We start from the raw sequence: 20,573 nt of genomic DNA on the forward strand, positions 1-20,573 counted from the left end.
GAATTCCAAAGAAGCAAAAACAAGATGAACGAGGCATACCAAATTAAGTCAATCGGAAACACCTGCCTCTGCCTTTGCTCTGGCCACTCCCAGGCCTTGTATCACGCCAGCTGGGCTCCTCTGTGGTCAATACTTATCAAGGTCACCATCTGTTACCCAAGAGCTCAGAACAAACTTCAGATATGGCTTAGTTTAAAGAATGGGCTTTAATGAAGAAAATGGAAAAGGCCAGGGTCTTCCCATGGAGAAGTGGTTAAGGCCTGGGTGTTCTGCTCGACACACAATAGAGGATAATCAGACTGTTTTGGTACCGGGTCTTCTGGATTTCAGATGCCGGCTGATCACGCAGTTGTCTGGGAGAAGCAAACACCGCCCAGAACCTTGTGATCTCAGGATCTGTGGGAAGTTAAAGCTCCTCCCGTCCTGTGGGAAACTGAGTCTGGGTACAGACGTCTCCATCTGTCTCCAACCTGACATGTTCCTCTTCTACTACCGATGTGTTTGTATTCAAAAGACAGCCACAGGGCGCCTGACACTGGATTTCACTTCGGGTCATGATCTCACGGCTCGTGAGATCACGCACCGTGTCAGGCTCTGTGCTGACAGCATGGAGCCTGCTTGGGATTCTCTCCCTGCCTTCCCCTCTCCCACTCACGTGTATGCATGTGTGCTCTCTGTCACATAAACATTAAAAAAAAAGAGACAGCTGCAACTCAACCACCGCTTACGGACATCTAAGTACATGGTTTACAACGAACACTGTTACAAACCCTGCCTTTAAAAGCTTCCAGTCTAGTGGAACTGGTACCAAATGAACTGTACTTCTTATTCAATCTGATAAAAGCCCTTAGATGCAGATTAAGCCCAACGAGTAATTAGATGAGGAATAAATTAGTTTCAGGTTTTTGGTGGGAAGAAAAAGTGGGCCCGAGAAGGCTTTGCAGTGTGAGTAACTACAGAATTTAATATGTAAAGATGAGGAGGTTTTCCCAAAACTAGCATGTACAAAGGCAAAAATGTACAAAGAGTATTTACTGAAATCAGTGTACAATTTTACAATGTGATGCAAATGCTACAAGTGTCTTAAAGTAGTTACTGCTTTGGTACTACATCTGTTTTTCTCCTTCCACAAAACGTTCTCTCTTCCACTCATGATTCTCACATAGTTCGCCTTTCATTCTTGGTCGTCTTTTCACCTGCCAATTCACAACATGCCTAACGTGAGAGGCGTGCAGTGTATGGTGAAGAAGACTGACTGTGGAGACAAAGCGCCTGGAACCAAATCCCAGTTCCTCCACTTACTCGTTTAGTCAAGTTAACCATGTTGTGCCTTGATTCCTTCATCCGTGAAATTCGTCCATCGAATATTTACTGATTATCCCTTCTGGATAAGGAACTATTCTAGACACTTGGGTTGTATCGGTGAACAAAACAGACAAACATCTCCCCGCTTTTGTGGAGTTAACTTTCTAGAGGGGGAAGGCAGACAAATATAGTTTGGAAATTAAATCATGTGTTAGGAGAGAAACACTTTGGGAGAACAGAGCCGGGGCAAGGCCAGCAGGAGTGTGGTGGGTAGTATAATTTTAGATAGGGAGGTCGGGGTAGGCTTCAACGAGAAAGCAACATCTGAGCAGGGACTTGCAGGAAGTGAGGGAGTGGCAAATGAAGAAATGTAGGGCAAGCTTGTTCCTAGCAGAGGAATAACCGGTGCAAAGGCCTGAAGGCAGAAATATGTCCAACATGTTCCAGGAGGCCAGTACAGCCAGATCACAGGGAGTAAGAGGGAGAACAGATAAAGCGGAGATTTGAAAGGTAAACTGGGGGGGGGGGGGGGCGAGCGATCAGGTAGCTCTATGGAGGGCACTCAAGGACCCTGACTTTGTGTGTGATGGCGAGCTACTGGAGGAAGTAAAAAAGAGCAAGTGTCGTGATCTGACTTAGATACTAAAACCATTTCTTCGGCTGCTGTGCTGAGGCCGTTGTAGAGGAGACGACAGCAGAAACAGGAAAACCTGGCAGGCTATCAGAGTGGTACAAACAAACAAACAAGAAGACGGTGATCGGGACCAGCAGGGCAGTGGAGAAGCGATAGGAGACTTGGTACAAAGTGGAGCCGGCACAATTCCCTGAAGGAGTCAAAGACGGAACCCAAGTTTTCTGGTCGGAGCAACCAGTAAGAGTGAATTTCATCACCTAAAATGGGAAAGATTACGTGTGGGAAGCATGTGGGGGTGAAGATCAGAAGCTCGGCTTGGATGAAGTTTGAGGGATCTATTCAACATCCACAAAGGAGATGGTGACAAAGCAGCTGGATATGTGAGGTTGTGAGGAAGAGATACGATTTGCGGAGTCATCAGCGGATGACATTCCAATCTATGGGCACGTAAGTCACCAAGGCAGAAAACTCAGAAAAGAGGAAAATCCAGGATGAGAACATAACAATACTAGTATCTACTTCATACATTTGTCGGAATATTGAATAAATAAATCGGGTTCAGAGCAGTGCCGTAAAATGCCATATACGTGGTATGTACAGAAAAACGCTACACTGTAATATTACTGCTGTTATCTCTGGAAAACGTCAGACCCATTTCCACAGACACATTTCATTTTGAAATCCCAATCCTGTTTCCTCATCTGTACCCTAGAGTAAATACCTACTCTTTGTTATTATTGTGAGATGTACAGGAGCCAACGAATGCAACGTGCCTGGCAAAGTAATCAATCAACGTTTTCCTCTAAATTCCAAATATTTACTTATAAGTCAAATGTGTATGTAATTCAGAACCATTTACCCTTTACAATTCTTATCAGAAATGGTCATATTTTTAGGATGGCCCACCGACTGTATAAAATACCACGATTTGTGACCTGCTGAATCGCCATAATAATTTTGGAGTCCAATTCTCACTCTTCGGAAAACGAGGTCATGAGGCATAGAGGAAGAGACCAGACACTTCGTGTCTTCTCACACGCTTTCATCGTATTCAACTTTCCCATCTCTATGAGGTAGACTCATTGGTCCCTCTTGCACAAATGAAGAAATCAAAGCCCAGCCCAGACAAGTTAAAGAATTTGGTTACTTCTCAAGACTACACAGACCCGTGACAGGAGGAGACTGGCTGGAAGCCAGGTCTGCCTAACTGGAGGGCAGAGCACTATCATGCGGCCTTGACGGTCACTTCCCACGCAGTGCAGTAAGCTCCCAGGCTCCTCCTGGGCTGTGTCCTTGATGTTTCCACAGGGCCTTGCATTCACCTCCGTTAAGATACTTGTCTGTTTTTTCTCTTTATTTATCCTCCTCCTCACCTCACTGAACTAAAACACATGAAGGAAACAAAATTGTGGGATCTGCTCATGCCCATCACCACACAGGTGTGTAGAAAACACTTACTGATTACATGAAAGAAGGTGCTTTCTGCTTCTATCTTAGACCATGATGAAGGAGCACCTAAAGGACACTCAGTGGCAAAACAAGGAATCCAGAATTTTTAAAATTAATTGCTTATGCCTAACGTCAATCCATTACTACACCGAAAAGCTGACATGAAAAGAGAATACCATTGCATTGATGGTAACTCCCCGTCACGACTGCACAAACAGAGGTACCTGAACTTCTCCATGCCTCCTCTTCTCGAACGCCAGTCTTTCTTTATCAGCCCTCTGTTCCCACTGCAGCTTTTCCAGTTGTTGGGTCATTATAGCCACTTTCTTTCTTACTTGTTCCTTAAGTTCTTTATAACGATCCAGCTGTATAAGGAGTATTAAAATATTACTAACTCACAGAAGAAACACGAGAGGAAATTTTTATGTGATATCCTTTGACTAGAAGATAATCTTATCAGTTTTAAATAAATCAGATCATAATTGGTTATCTTTTCCAGGTAAGATAATGTGAACGTAAAATGAACCTCTTCTTATTTAAAACTGCCTAGATAGAGAGACAGATAAGGATTCAAAACCAACTCTATAAAGTCTCTGCAAGAAAAACTTAAAGAGAAGGGGGATTAAAAAATAAAACAAGAAGGAGATTAAACTCATGAACAGTCCACATGCAAGGAGTTCATATAAAATCAAATATTTTATTTATATAGTTATTTTGGTATATATTTTATGATGTAAAATTATCATAACATTAATGAAAGATATATGATAAAAAGTCAGTTGAGAGAATGTTTGAAAACTCTGAATTAAAAATTATGGGAGCTCTACTACCAATTTGTCAATTATTTTTTTCCCATTTGTTATAATTAAATCTTACATACCAAATTGCATATTAATTCACCACCACATTTAAACCACCTCAATCAACTTCCCTCCTGCCAATTAAGTGGTCATGTTTCTTCAAAGCCACGTATACTTGATTTTTAAGTTTTTATAATATCCGTAAGGAAAAAATGATTACCTCAAAAACGTAAGAATATCAATTACCTAATTTTATTACAAAATGATACCATGTGGTCTTGTTGAAGTATTTTCTATGACTTCAATGAACTCATAAAGGTTATAATGCCATCGGATCTTATAAAATAAAAATACCCTAAAGATACATTCTGCATATAGGCTGAAAAATTTCAATCCCCATCACTGAGATGAGGATTGTCTGAGATCAATCTCTTAAAATATCAGAGAGGACATCCTTTAAGTTATTGCTAAGAAGCTGAAATAATAGAAAGTTTTCTCATATGTTGACTTGTTCACCTGACTGGCTTCTAGTTCAATGTCTCGCCCTTTGTATAAGAGTTCTTCCTCAACCTGCTTCTCAAAACTTCTCCATGCACCATCTAAATCAACCAGCTCTGTCTCCAGGGCCTTTATGTCCTCTTCCTGTTTAGAACATTGTTTTTCACTGTCCTTTATTGATTTCTTAGCCACATCTAATTTCTTGAGGTGGTGAGAAGTATTTTCTTTGGCTTTAATGTATTGAGGCCTTTTCTGATTTAAAAGTGCTTCAAGAGATCTAAAAAGAAAATAAAGTTTGCTTTAAAGTAAATTAAATCTATACTATATAAGGGAAGGAAGTTCTTTTGATCAAATCATACATTTAAAAATAAACTTTAAAAATTGACTTTCAGAGACTATAAGCAGATCAGTGATTTCCGGAGGTTGAGGGGGAGGTACTGAACAGGTGGAGCACAGGGAAATTTTTTGAGTGGTAAACCACTCTGTATGATACCATAATGGTGGATATAGGACATCGTACATGTGTGAAAACCCATAGAACTTCATGGCACCAAAAGTGAACCTTAATGTAATGTATACAAATTAAAAAAATCACTTAGGAGGCTAAGGGATCCAGATGGAATACAAAATGTGACCAAAGAATCTACTGTATTACCAATGTATGAAATCACCTTCCTGAAGGGGATTGGGAGGAAAGGTGCTAACCTAAGTAACTCTGAAAATGAGTCAAGTCTATAAAACTAAAAGCAAGAGGACCTGTGCACAGGCACTGTACTCTCATTGCCAAAGTTGCTCCCCATGAGGGTATGGGTTAACATCAGCAGTACCGCTATAGATGATTACTAGAACTGAAAATGACCGGCTGACCATGGAAGCCAGGTTGCTCGCTACTGCCATGGAGGTTACGGACAGGCAAGAGAAGGTCAACATCAACAATGATGGCAACTCATATTATGATGTATTAGACAAATGCTAGGTCATATAACATATTATATGTAGATATTCCCGATGTGATGAGAAGGACATTTTACCCCCTACGGCCTTCCCCTTCAAAATCCATAAACCTTGACTAATGATGAGAAACTATCGGGCAAATCCAAATTAAGAGACGTTCTACAAAAACACCTGACCAATATGGCTCAAAATTATCCAGGTCATCAAAAACAAGGAAAGGCTGAGAAACTGTCACAGCCAAGAGGAGCCCACAGAAACAGGATAACAAATGTAACATAGTGTCCTGGACCAGAGACAAGACACTGGGGAAAAGAGAGAAAATATTAGTCAACCATGGACTTCACTTAACAATAGTGCATGAACACTGGTTCACTAATTCTGACACATGTATCATATTAATAATGTTATCAAGTAGGAGAAACTGAATGTGGGGAATATGGGAACTCTTACTATCTTTGGAATTTTTCTGTATATCTAAAAGTATTCCAAAGTAAAAAGTTTATCTAAAAAATCAACTTTCAAAATGTCACTTATTTTTATTTTTTTATCAATGTACATAAAACCTAACTGTTAATAACTATGTTTTAAAACTCACTTTAACTCTTTTTCTGTTTGTTGTAGTTTTCTAGTTAGCACTCCATGTTCCTTTTTCTTGGCTTTAACTATGTTTTCATGATCAGAAAGAGACTCTTTTGTGACACTCAAATTCCTGTTCACACGCTCTAACTCGGTGTTCAGAAAATGAATTTTCCTTTCATTATGATATAGTTGGAAAAGCTGTAATTGTATTTTGTTTATTTTCAGTTCTTCAAGGAGACTCTGGTAACGTTCTGCCTATAAAACAGTACAATTCAGTAACAGTTAAAAGGGAATATCCTGAAGTTGACCTTTCATAAACTCAGTGAGAGTACCAACAGATGATCTCTAAGGAATCAAATTATTTATTATTTAAGTATCATTCACAAGTTATCAAATTTATGAAGTTAATGCTTGTCAAAAGTAGCATTATTTGGAGGTTTCTGTGTACACATACACAACAAACCAGTAAACCAGATTTTATTCTCATATACTCAGTGATATGGTGGTAAGAACAATGAAGTGGCACCTGCTAACCTGGGTCCTCATCGCATTTCTGTTTGGACCTTGGACCTCAGAGTATGGCAAGTCCATTAACGTTTCTTTTTTTTAAAGTTTCTAGTTATTTATTTTGAGAGCCTGCACACGCATGTGGGAGGGGCAGAGAGAGAAGGAGAGGGTGAGAGAGAGAGAGAGAGAGAGAGAGAATCCCAAGAAGGCACCGCACTGTCAGCGCTTAGCCCAATGTAGGGCTCAATCTCACAAACTGTGAGATCATGACCTGAGCCAAAATCAAGAGCTGGACACTTAACCAACTGAGCCACCCAGGTGCCTCACCATTAACATTTCTGCTATCAGTTTCCTCATTTGTAAACTGAAGAAAGTTGAATGACTTATAGGTCCCTAGCAACATTAAATCCAAGAATCCCGGGTAAAATTCCTGCTATAAGATATAATTTTTCTATTAATAGAACAGGAATATTAAAATTCTAAAGTATATGGACAATGGAAGAATTTCTTTACCATTTGTACTCTTAATAAAGGAATAAAGGAATAAAGGAATGGGCTGCCTTGAGAGAAAATCTCCTAATCAATGACATATTCCAAGTAACAGGTAAAAAGCCATCTGCCATGACACTGTAACAAATAGGAAATTCAACGATTCTAACTGTCCTCATAATGTTTAATGTTCTGTGACTCTACTTTCTGAAAGCTGTTTCAGTATATTATGAGAAACATAGTCTGACTCTCACCAATACCACCCCTTACCACTAACAAACCCAAGGACACATACGCACATGTAAAAATATGAAGAAACAAACATCACAGTGAGAAACACAACACTTTTATTTCTTCAAATATTACTGACTGCCTACTATGTGCCAGGCCTCTGTTGCTGGGAATATAGGAAGGAAGAAGACAGAAAAATTCCCTGCTCTTACAAGCTTATAATCTAGTTGTTCTAACGGGAGGGGCGGGGATTAGAGATTAAACAAGCAAACAAATAATAAACAAGATAATTTCATGCAGCAATAGATGTTACAAAACAAACAATAGGGTAATACAACCGTACCAGGGAGGGGAAGGCCAATTTAGATTGGGGGTGTGGATAGCAAATGCCTACCTGAGAAAATGGCAATGAAACACCTTGAATGAGAGAGTATTGGCCATGAAAAAAATCAGGCATACAGCTATCCAAGCAGAGGAAATAGCAAAAGCTTCAAGCTAGAAGTGAGGACGGTATGTTCAATAAGTAGTAAAGGCCAGTGTGGTGGGAGAGTAGAGGAAACCAACGCTTGAGAGGTGGGTGATGGTCTAGGTCAGTAGGCTGGACAGGGACACTAGTGGGAAGCACTCCACTGATGGAGGTTTTGTGCAAGAGAAAGACAAAATTTGGGGCGCCTTGGTGGCTCAGTCCATTGAGCGTCCAACTCTTGGTTTTGGCTCAGGTCATGATCTCATGGTTCGTGGGTCCGAGCCCCACTTTGGGCTCTGCACTGACAGCAAGGAGCCTGCTTGGGATACTCTCTCTCCCTCCCTCTCTGCCCCTCCCCCACTCACGCTTGCTAGCTCTCTCTCAAAAATAAACATTTAAAAATTAAAAAAAAGAGAACAGAGTCTGATTTGCATTTGACAAAGATCTAAATTTTTTTTAATGTTTATTTTTGAGGGAGACAGACACACACACACAGAGTGTGAGCAGGGGAGGGGCAGAAAGAGAGGGAGACACAGAATCCGAAGGAGTCTCCAAGCTCTCAGCACAGAGCCCAACGTGGGGCTCAAACCCACGAACCACGAGATCATGACCTGAGCCAAAATCGGATGCTTAACTGACTGAGCCACCCAGGTACGCTGACAAAGATCACTCTAAACGCAAAGAACTATCAACCATAAATGAGGTACTCTACTAGGCATTGTAAAGGGCACCAAGAAATACCACAGAACAGCATATGCAAAGCATGCCTCTGGCCTCCTAGAGGTCCCCAATACCCTTTTAGGGAGCCCCTGAAGTCAAAACTCTTTCCATAATAATAGTAAGACTTCATTTGCCTTTTTCATTGTGTTGACATTTACACTGATGGTGCAAAAGCCAATGGTGGGTAAAGCTGCTAGGCCTTAACATAAATAAGATTTAATACAGAAGGAGATAGGAGCATTCACCTGTCTTCCTTTAAGCCATATATTAAGGAGATTATAAATATGTAAAACAACGTCACCCTTCTGGTTAGTTTTACAAAATGCAATTATTTTTCATAAAAGTATGTTATTTATATTAACGTGTAATGTTTCTTATTGCTGTTTTTACATTGATCATTATAATATATTTCTTAAATTTCTCAGTTTTAATTTCAAACACAGTAAATATCAGTCAGAAACTCTTTGGGGACCTCAAGAATTTATAAGAGTGTAAAGGGACAAGATCCAAAAGTTGAAAGCCTATGCCATGTAAGATATACACCCCTCAAGCTTATTTTTAGTTGGGAAAATCAGACATTTTTGTACTTCAGGTAGCAATGCCTATTTAGGAAACAAAACAGTAGAGACTACGTCAAAAAGCTTATTTTTAATGAATAGTGGGCCTTATTTGTCTTACATTATAAAAAAAAAAAATCTTTTTGGTAACCCAAAGCCAATACCTAGCAATGCTGACGGACAAAAGACTTTGTATCCAACAGTTCCTGGTTTCATCTTCACGACGCCGCCTTACCTCTTCTTTCTCTAACTTTGCATGTTTGCGCTCTGCAGCCACATTTTTTTTCTTATTAAAATTAAACTGTGCATCCTCTTCGGCTTTCAGTAACTTTCTTTTCTTTTCCTCATATTCTCCTATGAGCTCTCCTGAAGTGCTGATTTCCTCAAAAAACTGGGTTCTTTCTTTGGGTTTTTTCATTGAAATCGACTCTACAGTTCCCTTTCAAAAACAGTAAAGCACATCAACATAAAATATATGGATGCATTTTCAAAATCGTGAGCCAACTAAACTAGTACAGCTCCTTACCTGAAAAACGAGACAGTTCCGTGCTTTGACCATTACGCCTATCTTTTCCAACTCGGCTATGTAAGCAGAACGACTCACGGGATTATCATCAAAATGAAATTCCGAGCATCCCCCTAAGAGAATAAAACTGTTATTGGAACTATAAATACCAGACGCGTAACAACTATTCAAAGGTTAGTAAAATTATTTTTCTTATTGAAGTGGCCAGTTATGTGACAACATAGGTGTTATTAATAAACGCATTTAATCAGTCAACAATTATTGAATGTCTACTCTATGCCAAGGAGAATTCTATAGCAGTGAACAAAACGGAGGACAGTCTGGATCTCGAGGAGCTTATATATCCCACAGTGCAGACAAAAATGAGATATGTAAGTACAATAAAGATGTGAGAAAGTGTTAAGTGCTAAGAAGTAAAAGAGAGCTGGGAAGGGGATATGGAAGTTTCTGTGACAGAGAACAGACATTACAATTTTAAACATGATAGTGTGGCAGGATGAATGCTTATGCCCCCCCCCCCCAATTCATATGTAGAAATCCTAACGGTATTAGAAGGTGGGGCCTTTGGGAGGTGATTAAGTTGTGACCGTGGAGCCCTCATGAATGGGATTAGTGGGCTTATAAAAGAGACCCCACAGAGCTCCCTAGTTCCTTCCACCATGTGAGAACACAATGAGCTGTATGCACCCCAGAAGAGAGCCCCTCATCTGACCATACTGGCAGCCTGAGCTTGGACTCCCAGCCTTCGGAACTGTGGAATAAGTTTTTATTATTTATAAGCTATCTAGTCTGTGGTGTTTTGTTACAGCAGCCCAAACAAACTAAGACAGATGGGCTAAGAGCAAAAACAAAGCTGAGGCATTGCACTTCTGGTCTGAACATATATCACAAAGCCACAGTAATGCAAACAGTATGGCACTGGCATAAAAACAGACACAGAAACCAATGGCACAGAATAGAGAGCCCAGAAATACTGCACGAACGCACCTATATGTGGAATCTAAAATAGTCAAACTCATAGAAACAGAACAGAATGGTGGATGCCAGTGGCCAAGGGGAGAAAAAATGGGGGGAGATGTTGGTCACGTATTATAAAGTTTCCGTTATGCAAGATGCTAAGTTCCGGGGATCTAGTATATAGCAATGTGACTACAGTTAACAATTTGTATTATAAACTTCAAATCTGCTAAGAGGGTAGATCTCAAGTATTCTCACCACAAACACACGCAACAGTAGTGCCTGCATGCAAAGAGAACGGTAACTACGTAAGGTGATACGTACTAATTAGCTCAACTGTGGTACTGACTTCACAATGTATATTAAAACATACATGTTTTAAATACATGCAATTTTGTGAAATTAACATTTTTTCTTTTTCTTTTTCCTTTAAAGTAAGCTCCAGGCCCAACCTGGGGCTCAAACCCACAACCTCAAGCTCAGGAGTCACATGTTCTGCCAACCATGCCAGCCAGGTGCCCCTAAATACATGCAGTTTTTTACCTGTCAATTATACCCCAATAAAGATGGGAAAAATAAATTTATGACGATTTAGTAAATAAAGAGTAGGCTAGAGAATCCTTACTGAAACAGAGACTTTTGAGTAAAAACCCAAAAGTGAGAAAGAAAATTCACCAATAAAGATACCTAGGTGATAAAGTGGTAAAAATACTTAAATTACACATTAAGGTATAGGTATACAAGTATTTATTAATAAAATAGTATTTATACATTAGAAAATTAAGCCCATGTTCTAATGGACCAGAATGAAATATCAAAAACAAAAAACCAAAACCAAGACATGCCTATATTATGGAGGCTCTGTAAACTCTGAACATATAGAAAAGATATTCATAAACAACTCTCAATCTTGCTTCTTCAGGAAACAGGAATTATAGGATTTAAATCACAAAATACAAATTCATATATTTCACGCAAATTGCTACTCAGTGGTAGAAAAACTTTCTATACAAACCAAAAATACAGGGGCATCTGGGTAGCTCAGTTGGTTAAGCATATGACTCTTGTTTCGGCTCAGGTCATGATCTCATGACTTGTAAGACTGAGCCCTGTGCCAGGCTCCTGCTGACAGTGTGGAGCCTGCTTGGGATTCTCTCTCTGCCCCTCCCCTGCTCACACACACATGCATGGTCTCTCTTTCTCTAAACTTTAGTAAGTATGTATGTGTATTTGTGTGTGTGTATATATATATATGTGTATATATATATACATATATCTGTATATATACATATACTCAGTTCACCACTAAGAAAGTTAAACATACGTAAAGAACTTCCATCATTTTAACCTAATAACCAGTAGAAAAATGCTATTTGACATTTGAGAAATTTGAACAAATATGTCTGCTTTAAAAAGAGTCTTAGTGGAGACTCATACAGGTTCTATCATTTACTTCTGAGATTTGCAATCCAAGAGAGAGAGGAAAACAAAAAAACTCCAAATCTCTAGTTTACTATGCCAGTGAAATAATAAATCACGCCCTTCAAATAATTAAAAAACAGGTCATCTGACTTAACTTTTGAAAAATCAAAGGACTCATAAGCAAGTATCTACAAAAAAAATACCTCGGATAATCCTTGTAAATGTTTTTTCCTCTCCACTTTCCTCCACGTACACAATTTTTACACTCGCACAAGAAGAGACAGGTTTTCCAATATGTGCTCCATAAATGAGTTCTTGAATATTTTTCACTCTTAAATTAGCTGTTTTCTCTCCCATTACAAAACTAAGTGCATCCATTACATTAGATTTTCCTGGGAAAGAAAAGACAGAGAGAAAAGTTATCCCTCGTTAACAATAAAAAACCTTGCCCAGAGACAAAGAAGCCAACAATGGAAGTGAAATATAGCCAATACACATGTCTCAAGAGTAGTACTGTCTTGTCTATGTTTAAAATGCACGTGACCAATTTTATATAGATCACTGCGTTCTTCCATGCAGCTATGGCAGAGTATTAAGTGGCCTAAATTTAAGGATCTAAGCAAGTGGATCTAAACCCAACTCTCTTCCATTATTAAATATTGTACTATGGCAATTCATTTAACTTGTCTGAATTTCAGTCATTCCATTTTATGATTAACTATCACCTGTTTTAAAAAATGGCTAAGTATGTCCAAGATATCCCAAGGACTAGAATAAGGTTGCCGGAATACTTATGATTGTAGGAGGTGGCGGTACAGAAAAGTTATAGAGCAGGTCTGAGCCTGCAATCCCTTGAAAGGCCTGCCCCCAAGATTGGCTGTCACCCGGGGATTTGTATTTTGGGAGAGTTTCCACCGCTTTCTGATAAGAATGTCTCACTGTGCCGAAAGTGTTTATACGACATGATTGACGCTGGACACCTCGCCTGTTTTCTTTTTAGGAGTCTGGAACTTTGGTAGATTTTGGTTTGTGCCAGACAGAGGGTGCCTAGCTGACCATTCCCCAATAAAAATCCTGGGCACCGAGTCTTTGCTTGAGGTTCTTTGGTAGACAACATTTCACGTACATTGCCACTACGTATTGCTGGAGGAGTTGCCTGTCCTGTGTGACCCCACTGGGGGAGGATGCTTAGAACCTCGTGCCTGGTTTCTTCAGTTTGTCCCACGTGCCTTCCCTCTTGCTGAGTTTGCTCTGTTCCCTTTCGCTGTAACACATAACAATCCCGAGTACAACTACACGCTGAGTTCTGTGAATCCTCCCAGCAAATCACCGAAACGGGGGGCGGGGGGTGTGTAGTCTTGGGCATTCCTGATCCAAAGGCCAAATTGTTTTACAATCATGAGCCCACAGTTTGCTCTAAGACAATTTCCAAGGTGCTGTGTCATTGCTACCACCATCTGTATCTATCTACCCATCAATCAATCAATCAATCAATCAATCACATTCCTTCCCCCATATCCGCAAGGAACTTAAATTTCCAATGCCAGAACAGGAGGAAGATAATACAAAGAAAATACTGCCAGCCAGTGGAACTACGCTTAGTTTTAGAAGTTTATGATCTTGGCTTGAACCCACAACCCTGAGATCAAGACTCACATGCTCCACCAACTGAACCAGCCAGGCGCCCCAGTTTGTAATCTTTCTAAAAAGAATCAGAAGTGGTTAAAATGCTATAAATTTATTTAGCTAAGTTTCAATTAATGATTGGGTATGAAACGTGGCTTTTTGGGTTGACTGAAAGCTATTATAAGCCAGATAGGACAAAGTGAATACTAATGGAGTTGAATTAAATCTCACTGTAACAGAATTAAAGAGAAACCAGTTTTGATCAATCCTTATTTAAAATCTGCCTAAAATAAACACTTGCTTACCCAAATTAATTTATTCCATTAATATCTTTTGAATAGCTATTATGTTAATAGCTATTAAGGATATAGCAAAAGAAGAAGACAAAAAACCTCCCAGCCTAGTGAAGGTTATGTTCTATTAAGAGAGACAAAAGACAAAAAAAACAATTCCATACTAGAGTTAAGTATCATAAGTAAGGAAATAAACTGGGTGATGGAATAGAGGGTAACTGGGAGACATAACTTCAGATAGGATGGTCAGGAAACATTTTAAGAGCCTACTGACCAGCCAGTGTTAGCTTAAGACTCATCTGCTGAAAAGAATGAATGAATGAACAAACGAACAAACAAACCGAGTTTGGTAATGGTCAGATAGGGGACCTCTGCTGTAAAAACTCAAAATCAACATAAGGAAAATAATAATTCTGGAAGAATTATCTTTTAGGTCATCATCACTCAAAGATATAAAAATTACACTATCACTCTCCAGTCTCCAAACCTCAATATTTCCATTCATTTGCTTTCTTAACTAACATGCTAAGTCCCTTTTCATTCCAATTCTGCACATCCTCCTCCCATTTCCTCCTTCTTTCCCATCCTTCTGCCCATTCAAGTCCTTGTTACTTCAGGTGTCTCCTAGCTGTACTCCTACATCTGTTATCCAGTCTTTGCAACAATCCTATGAAGTAGGTTTTAATTTTTTTCATAAGTTAAAAAGTAGAGACTCAAAGTCAAACAAATTGTATGTTTTGGAGGTGTCTGAATCCAAAATCTATATACTCTTCTAACAAAAAGCAGAGAATTATAATCCACTATAGTAAGTTCTAAAATAAAATTAACACACCTAGACACACTTAAGAGAAGCACTAACTACCGGAGGCTCTGAGTAGACTTTAGCAGGAGATGATTCGGGGCTAAGTTTTAAAGGGTAATTAAGAAGTTTGGGGAGGGGGTAAACATGCCATTCCAGGAAAAGACAACAGCTTGGTCATAGGTACCGAGAAGTAAGAGAGCATGGTACCATTTCAGTAAAAAATGGCAAATGATTTTATATAGGTGGAGCAGAGCTTACCAGGTTGAAAATGGTAAGAGAGAAGTTAAACTTTATGCTGAGGATGATGTGAAACCATTGGAGGATTTTAGGAATAGCAGTGAATTTTTCAGACATGTTTTATCAAGATTTCTCAGACAATAACCCACCAGAAAAATGAGCAAAGGATATAAAAAGGCAATTCAGAGAAAAATATAAAAGGCGCCTAAACATATGAAAAGATACTTAAGCTCAGTCATAATAAGAGAAATATAAATTAAAACTGTATCGACTACCAGTTCTATCGTACTGGCAAAAATCCAAAACTTTGAAAACACGTGCCTTTGGTGAGGCAGAAGGGAAACATACCCTTTCATATATTGTTGTCGGAGTTACAAAATGATACAACTCCTATAGAGGGGAAATTCGGCAATAGCTAATGAAATTATAAGTCCATTCATCTTTATTTTTTATTTGAATTCCAGTATAGTTAACATATATTAACTTCAGGTATACAATACTGTGATTCAATAGTTTCATATATTACACCATGCTCATCATGATAAGCATACTCTTAATCCCCTTTAGCTATTTTTTCAATCCTCCTACATACCTCCCTTTTGGTAACCATCTGTTTCTTCTCTATAGTTAAGAATCTGTTTCTTGGTTTGTCTCTTTTTTGCTTTGTTCATTTGTTGTTTCTTAAATTCCACATATGAAATCATATGGTATTTGTCTTTCTGACTTATTTCACTTAGCATTATACTCTCTTGTTCCATGTATGTCTTTGCAAATGGCAAGATTTCATTCATTTTTTATGGCTGAATAATATCCCACTGTGTGTATGTATACATGTATGTATGCATATATGTATGTATGTAGTATGTGGTATATATATGTATGTGTGTGTGGATATATAAATGTAAATATTATATATATAATATATTATATGTATATAATATTTATAATATATATTATATATAAATATATATTTATTTATTATATATAAATATATATTTATATATATTATATTATATATAATATATTATAATATATATAAATATATATAAATATAAGTGATATATATATATATCACTTCTTTATTCATCACTTGATGGACACCTGGGTTGCTTACATATCTTGGCCAATGTAACTAATGCATCTATAAACATAGGGGTGCAATATCCCTTCGAATTTGTGGGGTTTTTTTAAATTTTTATTTATTTTTGAGAGAAAGAGAGAGAGACACAGTGGGCAGGGGAGGGGCAGAGAGAGAGGGGGGACACAGAATCTGAAGCAGGCTCCAAGCTCTGAGCTGTCGGCACAGAGCCTGATGCGGGGCTCAAATTCACAACCGTGAGATCGTGACCTGAGCTGAAGTTGGACGCTTAACTGACTGAGCCACTCGGGTGCCCCCAAATTAGTGTTTTTGTATTCTTTGGGTAAATACCCACTAGTGCGATTGCTGGATCATAGGCTAGTTCTGTTTTTAACTTTCTGAGGAATCTCTATACTGTTTTCCACAGTGGCTGCACCAGTTTGCATTCCCACCAACAGCGAGCGCGAAAGGGTTTTTCTCCACATCCTGGCCAACACCTGTTGTTTCTTGTGCTTTTGAGTTTAGCCACTGTGGCAGGTGTGAGGTGATACCTCATTGTAGTTTTGATTTGCATCTCCCCGATGATGAGTGATGTGGAGCATCTTTTCACGTGTGTGTTGACCATCTGGATGGGTTTGGAGAAATGTCTGTTCCTGCTGTCTGCCCATTTTTAATTGGACTATTTGATTTTTGGGTGTTGAGTTGTTTAGCTTTCTGTATATATTTTGGAAACTAACACTTCATCTAAATCCATTCATCTTTTGAGCCAGCAATTCCACTTCTAAAAATCTATCTCCCTGATTTATGTGCACAACTGTACAATGGCAAATACACAATTGTGCAATTCATTACAGGTTGTTTCTAACAGAAAAAGACTGGAAACAACTCAAGTGTCCAAAAATTAAGGGAATGCTTGAAACAGCTGTATAACAGCTACACAGTGGAGAATTACACAGCAGAAAGAGAACAGAAGAGGATATAGTAAGTAAAAAAAGTGCATAACAGCATATATAGTAAAAAACTAACTATGAACTTTGATGTAATGAGAAGTGAGGAGTTAGAGATAGCAATACATACATATTTGCTTGCATCTGCAAAAAGAAAACACTGAAAGACAATCAAGAAATGAATGGTCATCTATACAAGGTGAAGAGCAGGACACGGAAACTGAGTTGGATACCTGTCTGCCTCTCCTGGTCCATTTTCTTTTCTTTTCTCTCTCTTTTTTTTTTTAATTTTGTTTATTTATTTATTATTTATTTATTTTGAGAAAGACAGAGTCAGCACAAGTAGGGGAGGGGCAGAGAGAGAGACAGAGAATCCCAAGCAGGCTCCACACCATCAGCACGGAGTCTGACATGGGGCTGGAACCCACTAAACTATGAGATCACGACCTGAGCCAAAATCAAGAGTTGGACACTTAACCAACTAAGCCACCCAGGAGCTCCTCCTGGTCCATTTTCTACCCTGCTTTCTGCCCTGTATCAATAGGTTCTCACGCCTTTTGGCTTCTACTTGGATTGGGCCAATAGGGAGCTCTGGCAGGAGGGAAGGAAAAGAATAGGGTCAGGGTATTTATTCCCTTACTTCCCTCTCTGTGAGGTGGCTTCTAGTTAGCTGTGTCTTTCGACAGGTCACCACCCTTTCAAATTTCCTTCTGGGTTCCTTCCTCTCTGGGCCTTGGGTGGTGACAGATCCATCATGCTAACCCTGCAATTCCTCTAGTCCTTCCAATTCCTTTATAGCCTTACACACATTTGTAATTACTCCCTTTGTAAACAAATCTTCCACAAATTGTCCTCATCTGAGTGTGCCACCTGCTTCCTGTTGGGACCCTACCTGATAGGGGAACAGTACAGAAGCAAGATCTCTTGGTGTATACCTTTATATAGAGTTTTGAGCTTTGAAATATGTGTATGTATTGTCATTTTTTTTTTTTAAAACTAAAATTTAAAAATTCTATAAATGAAGGGCGCCTGGGTGGCTCAGTCGGTTAAGCATCCGACTCAAGCCATGATGTCAGGATCATGATTTGAGCCCCACATCAGTATCTTAAGTCTGCTTAAGATTCTCTCTAAAAAAATTAAAAATAAAAATTCAAAAACAGAAACAAGTAAACTTAAGTGAATATTAAATTGGTGATAGCCATATTGAGAAATGGTTTATTTCAAGGGACTTCAGATCACAAAATTCTGACTGTACATTCTTAGTGGGCTGTATTTCAAGCACCAAAAAGAAGTATAAAAGAACTTTAAATCTCCTTTGGTGTCTTTATTGTTTGTAATGATACTGGCATTGGTAGTTTTAAGATCATTTTCTCTGTATTATAGATTTAAGCAAATAAGTATATTAGTGATGTTAGGAATTATTTTCAAAGTAAGAAAAAATGTTTGCAATGACAAGAATCAGGGCACAGTGAAAACATAGTTATGTTAAAACTGAATGGGGGCACCTGGGTAGCTCAGTGAGTTAAACGTCTGACTCTTGATTTCAGCTCAGGTCGTAATCTCATCGTTTGTGGGATTAAACCCCACATTGGGCTCTGCGCTGTGAGCACAGAGATTTTCTGCTTAGGGTTCTCTGTCCCCCCACCCCCATCCCTACCCTGCTCACACACAAGTATGCACATGCATGTTCTCTCTCAAAATAAATAAGCTTTAAAAAAAAAAGCCTCAGTTTTATAAACCTTAATGAAATGCTGATTCAGTCATAAATATTATTTGGCATTAAAACCATCTGGGTAGCACACAGGGTAATGTCTCTGACATCAGCTGTAGCAATAGTTTCTAGATAGGTCCCCTGAAGCAAGGGAAATAAAAGCAAAAATAAACTATTGGAACTATATCAAAAAAAAAAAAAAAAAAAAAAGCTTCCGCACAGCAAACAATTAATGAAACTAAAAGACAACCTGTGGAATGGGAGAAGATCTTTGCAAATGACATAGTAAATGATTACTATTTAAAATATATATAGAAGTTATACAACTCAACACCCAAAATACAAATAATCCAATTGAAAATGCGCAGACAACATGAACAGACATTTCCCCAAAGAACACATCCAGATGGTCAACAGACACATGGAAAGATGTTCCACATCACTCATCATCGGGGAGATGCAAATCAAAACTACAATGAGGTATCACCTCACACCTGCCACAGTGGCTAAAATCAAAAGCACAAGAAACAACAGGTGTTGGCCAGGACGTGGAGAAAAAGAAACCCTTGTGCACTGTCGGTGGGAATGCAGACTGGTGCAGCACTCTGAAAACCAGTATAGAGGTTCCTCAAAAAATTAAAAATAGATCTACCCTATAATCCAGTAATCACACTACTGGATATTTACCCAAAGAATACAAAAACACTAACTCAAAATGATATATGTACCCCTATGTTTATAGATGCGTTATTTACATCGGTCAAGGTATGTAAGCAGCCCAGGTGTCCGTCAACTGATGAATGGATGAAGGAGACGTGGTGTGTATATACAATGGAGTAGCACCCAGTCATAAAAAGGAATGAAATCTTGCCATTTGCAACAGCACGGATGGAGCTAGAGAGTACAATGTTAAGTGGAATAAATCGGAGGATGACAAATACCGTATGATTTCACTCATGTGGCATTTAAGGAACAAAGGAAGAGAGAGAGAGAGACAAACCAAGAAACACTAAGTATAGAGAACAAACATAGTTACCAGAGGATAGATGGTAGAGGGATGGGTGAAATAGGTTATGGGGAGTAAAGGGGATTAAAGAGTATACTTATCATGATGAATGCTGAGCAATGTATAGAATTTTTCAAACACTGTATCATATTAAAATTTAAAACTTAATAAAATTTTAAAAACTTGGGTAAATGCTTGATAAAGAACATTTGTATAATGTCAAAGCAACACTAGTAGACCAGACTAGTTAGAAGGGAAAAACTAATTGTACAATGTAGTGATCACTGTCACCACCCTAGTCCAGGGGTCAATCTTAGCATCACTAGTGGTAAAACAAATAGGTGTTATGTGATGTAATACCATGAGAAATACACAACATCACCTATGATGGAATCTAACCAAAACTGTTTAATTTGAACCCATCAGCCTTTTAGGTATTGAATTTTTTCAAATGTCTTTTCCTCATCTATCAAGAAATAAAATGGATCTTCTTTCTTGTGGAAACGAATGAAGATTACTGAGGGAACAGAGTGGCACATAGATTAAAGTAGGGTAAGACCAAAGATTGGGAACTCAGCTAAAAGATTACTGCATTAATCCAGGGAAGAAATGAGAGAGCCTGAAACCCTGAGAGTAGTGGCAAAAGAGGGAAGAGCACAGGTTATTAAGGAGGCAGAACTGGCCCAGGCTGGTAGTGTTCTGGGTGTGACAGGGAGAATTTATTTAAAGGTGACGGAGAATTCATTTAGGTGGCAGCCATATGAAACTCCGGGAGTAAA

General features: G+C 38.7%; 1 protein-coding gene across 3 annotated transcripts in view; it reads right to left on the reverse strand.

Moving 5' to 3' along the window:
• Positions 1-20,573, reverse strand: part of SMC1B (structural maintenance of chromosomes 1B) — a 76,262-nt gene that overhangs the window by 48,745 nt on the left and 6,944 nt on the right. For all 3 annotated transcript variants that reach the window (XM_042948100.1, XM_042948098.1, XM_042948099.1), the window contains exons 2-7: positions 12,298-12,486; positions 9,716-9,828; positions 9,425-9,628; positions 6,236-6,474; positions 4,705-4,963; positions 3,613-3,753 (exon numbers count right to left, since the gene is read on the reverse strand). In XM_042948100.1, coding sequence (XP_042804034.1) covers positions 3,613-3,753; positions 4,705-4,963; positions 6,236-6,474; positions 9,425-9,628; positions 9,716-9,828; positions 12,298-12,486 — 1,145 coding nt within the window. The remainder of the gene's footprint in view (positions 1-3,612; positions 3,754-4,704; positions 4,964-6,235; positions 6,475-9,424; positions 9,629-9,715; positions 9,829-12,297; positions 12,487-20,573) is intronic.

The sequence above is a fragment of the Panthera leo genome, chromosome B4 (assembly GCF_018350215.1).
Source record: "Panthera leo isolate Ple1 chromosome B4, P.leo_Ple1_pat1.1, whole genome shotgun sequence".
NCBI lineage: Eukaryota > Metazoa > Chordata > Mammalia > Carnivora > Felidae > Panthera > Panthera leo.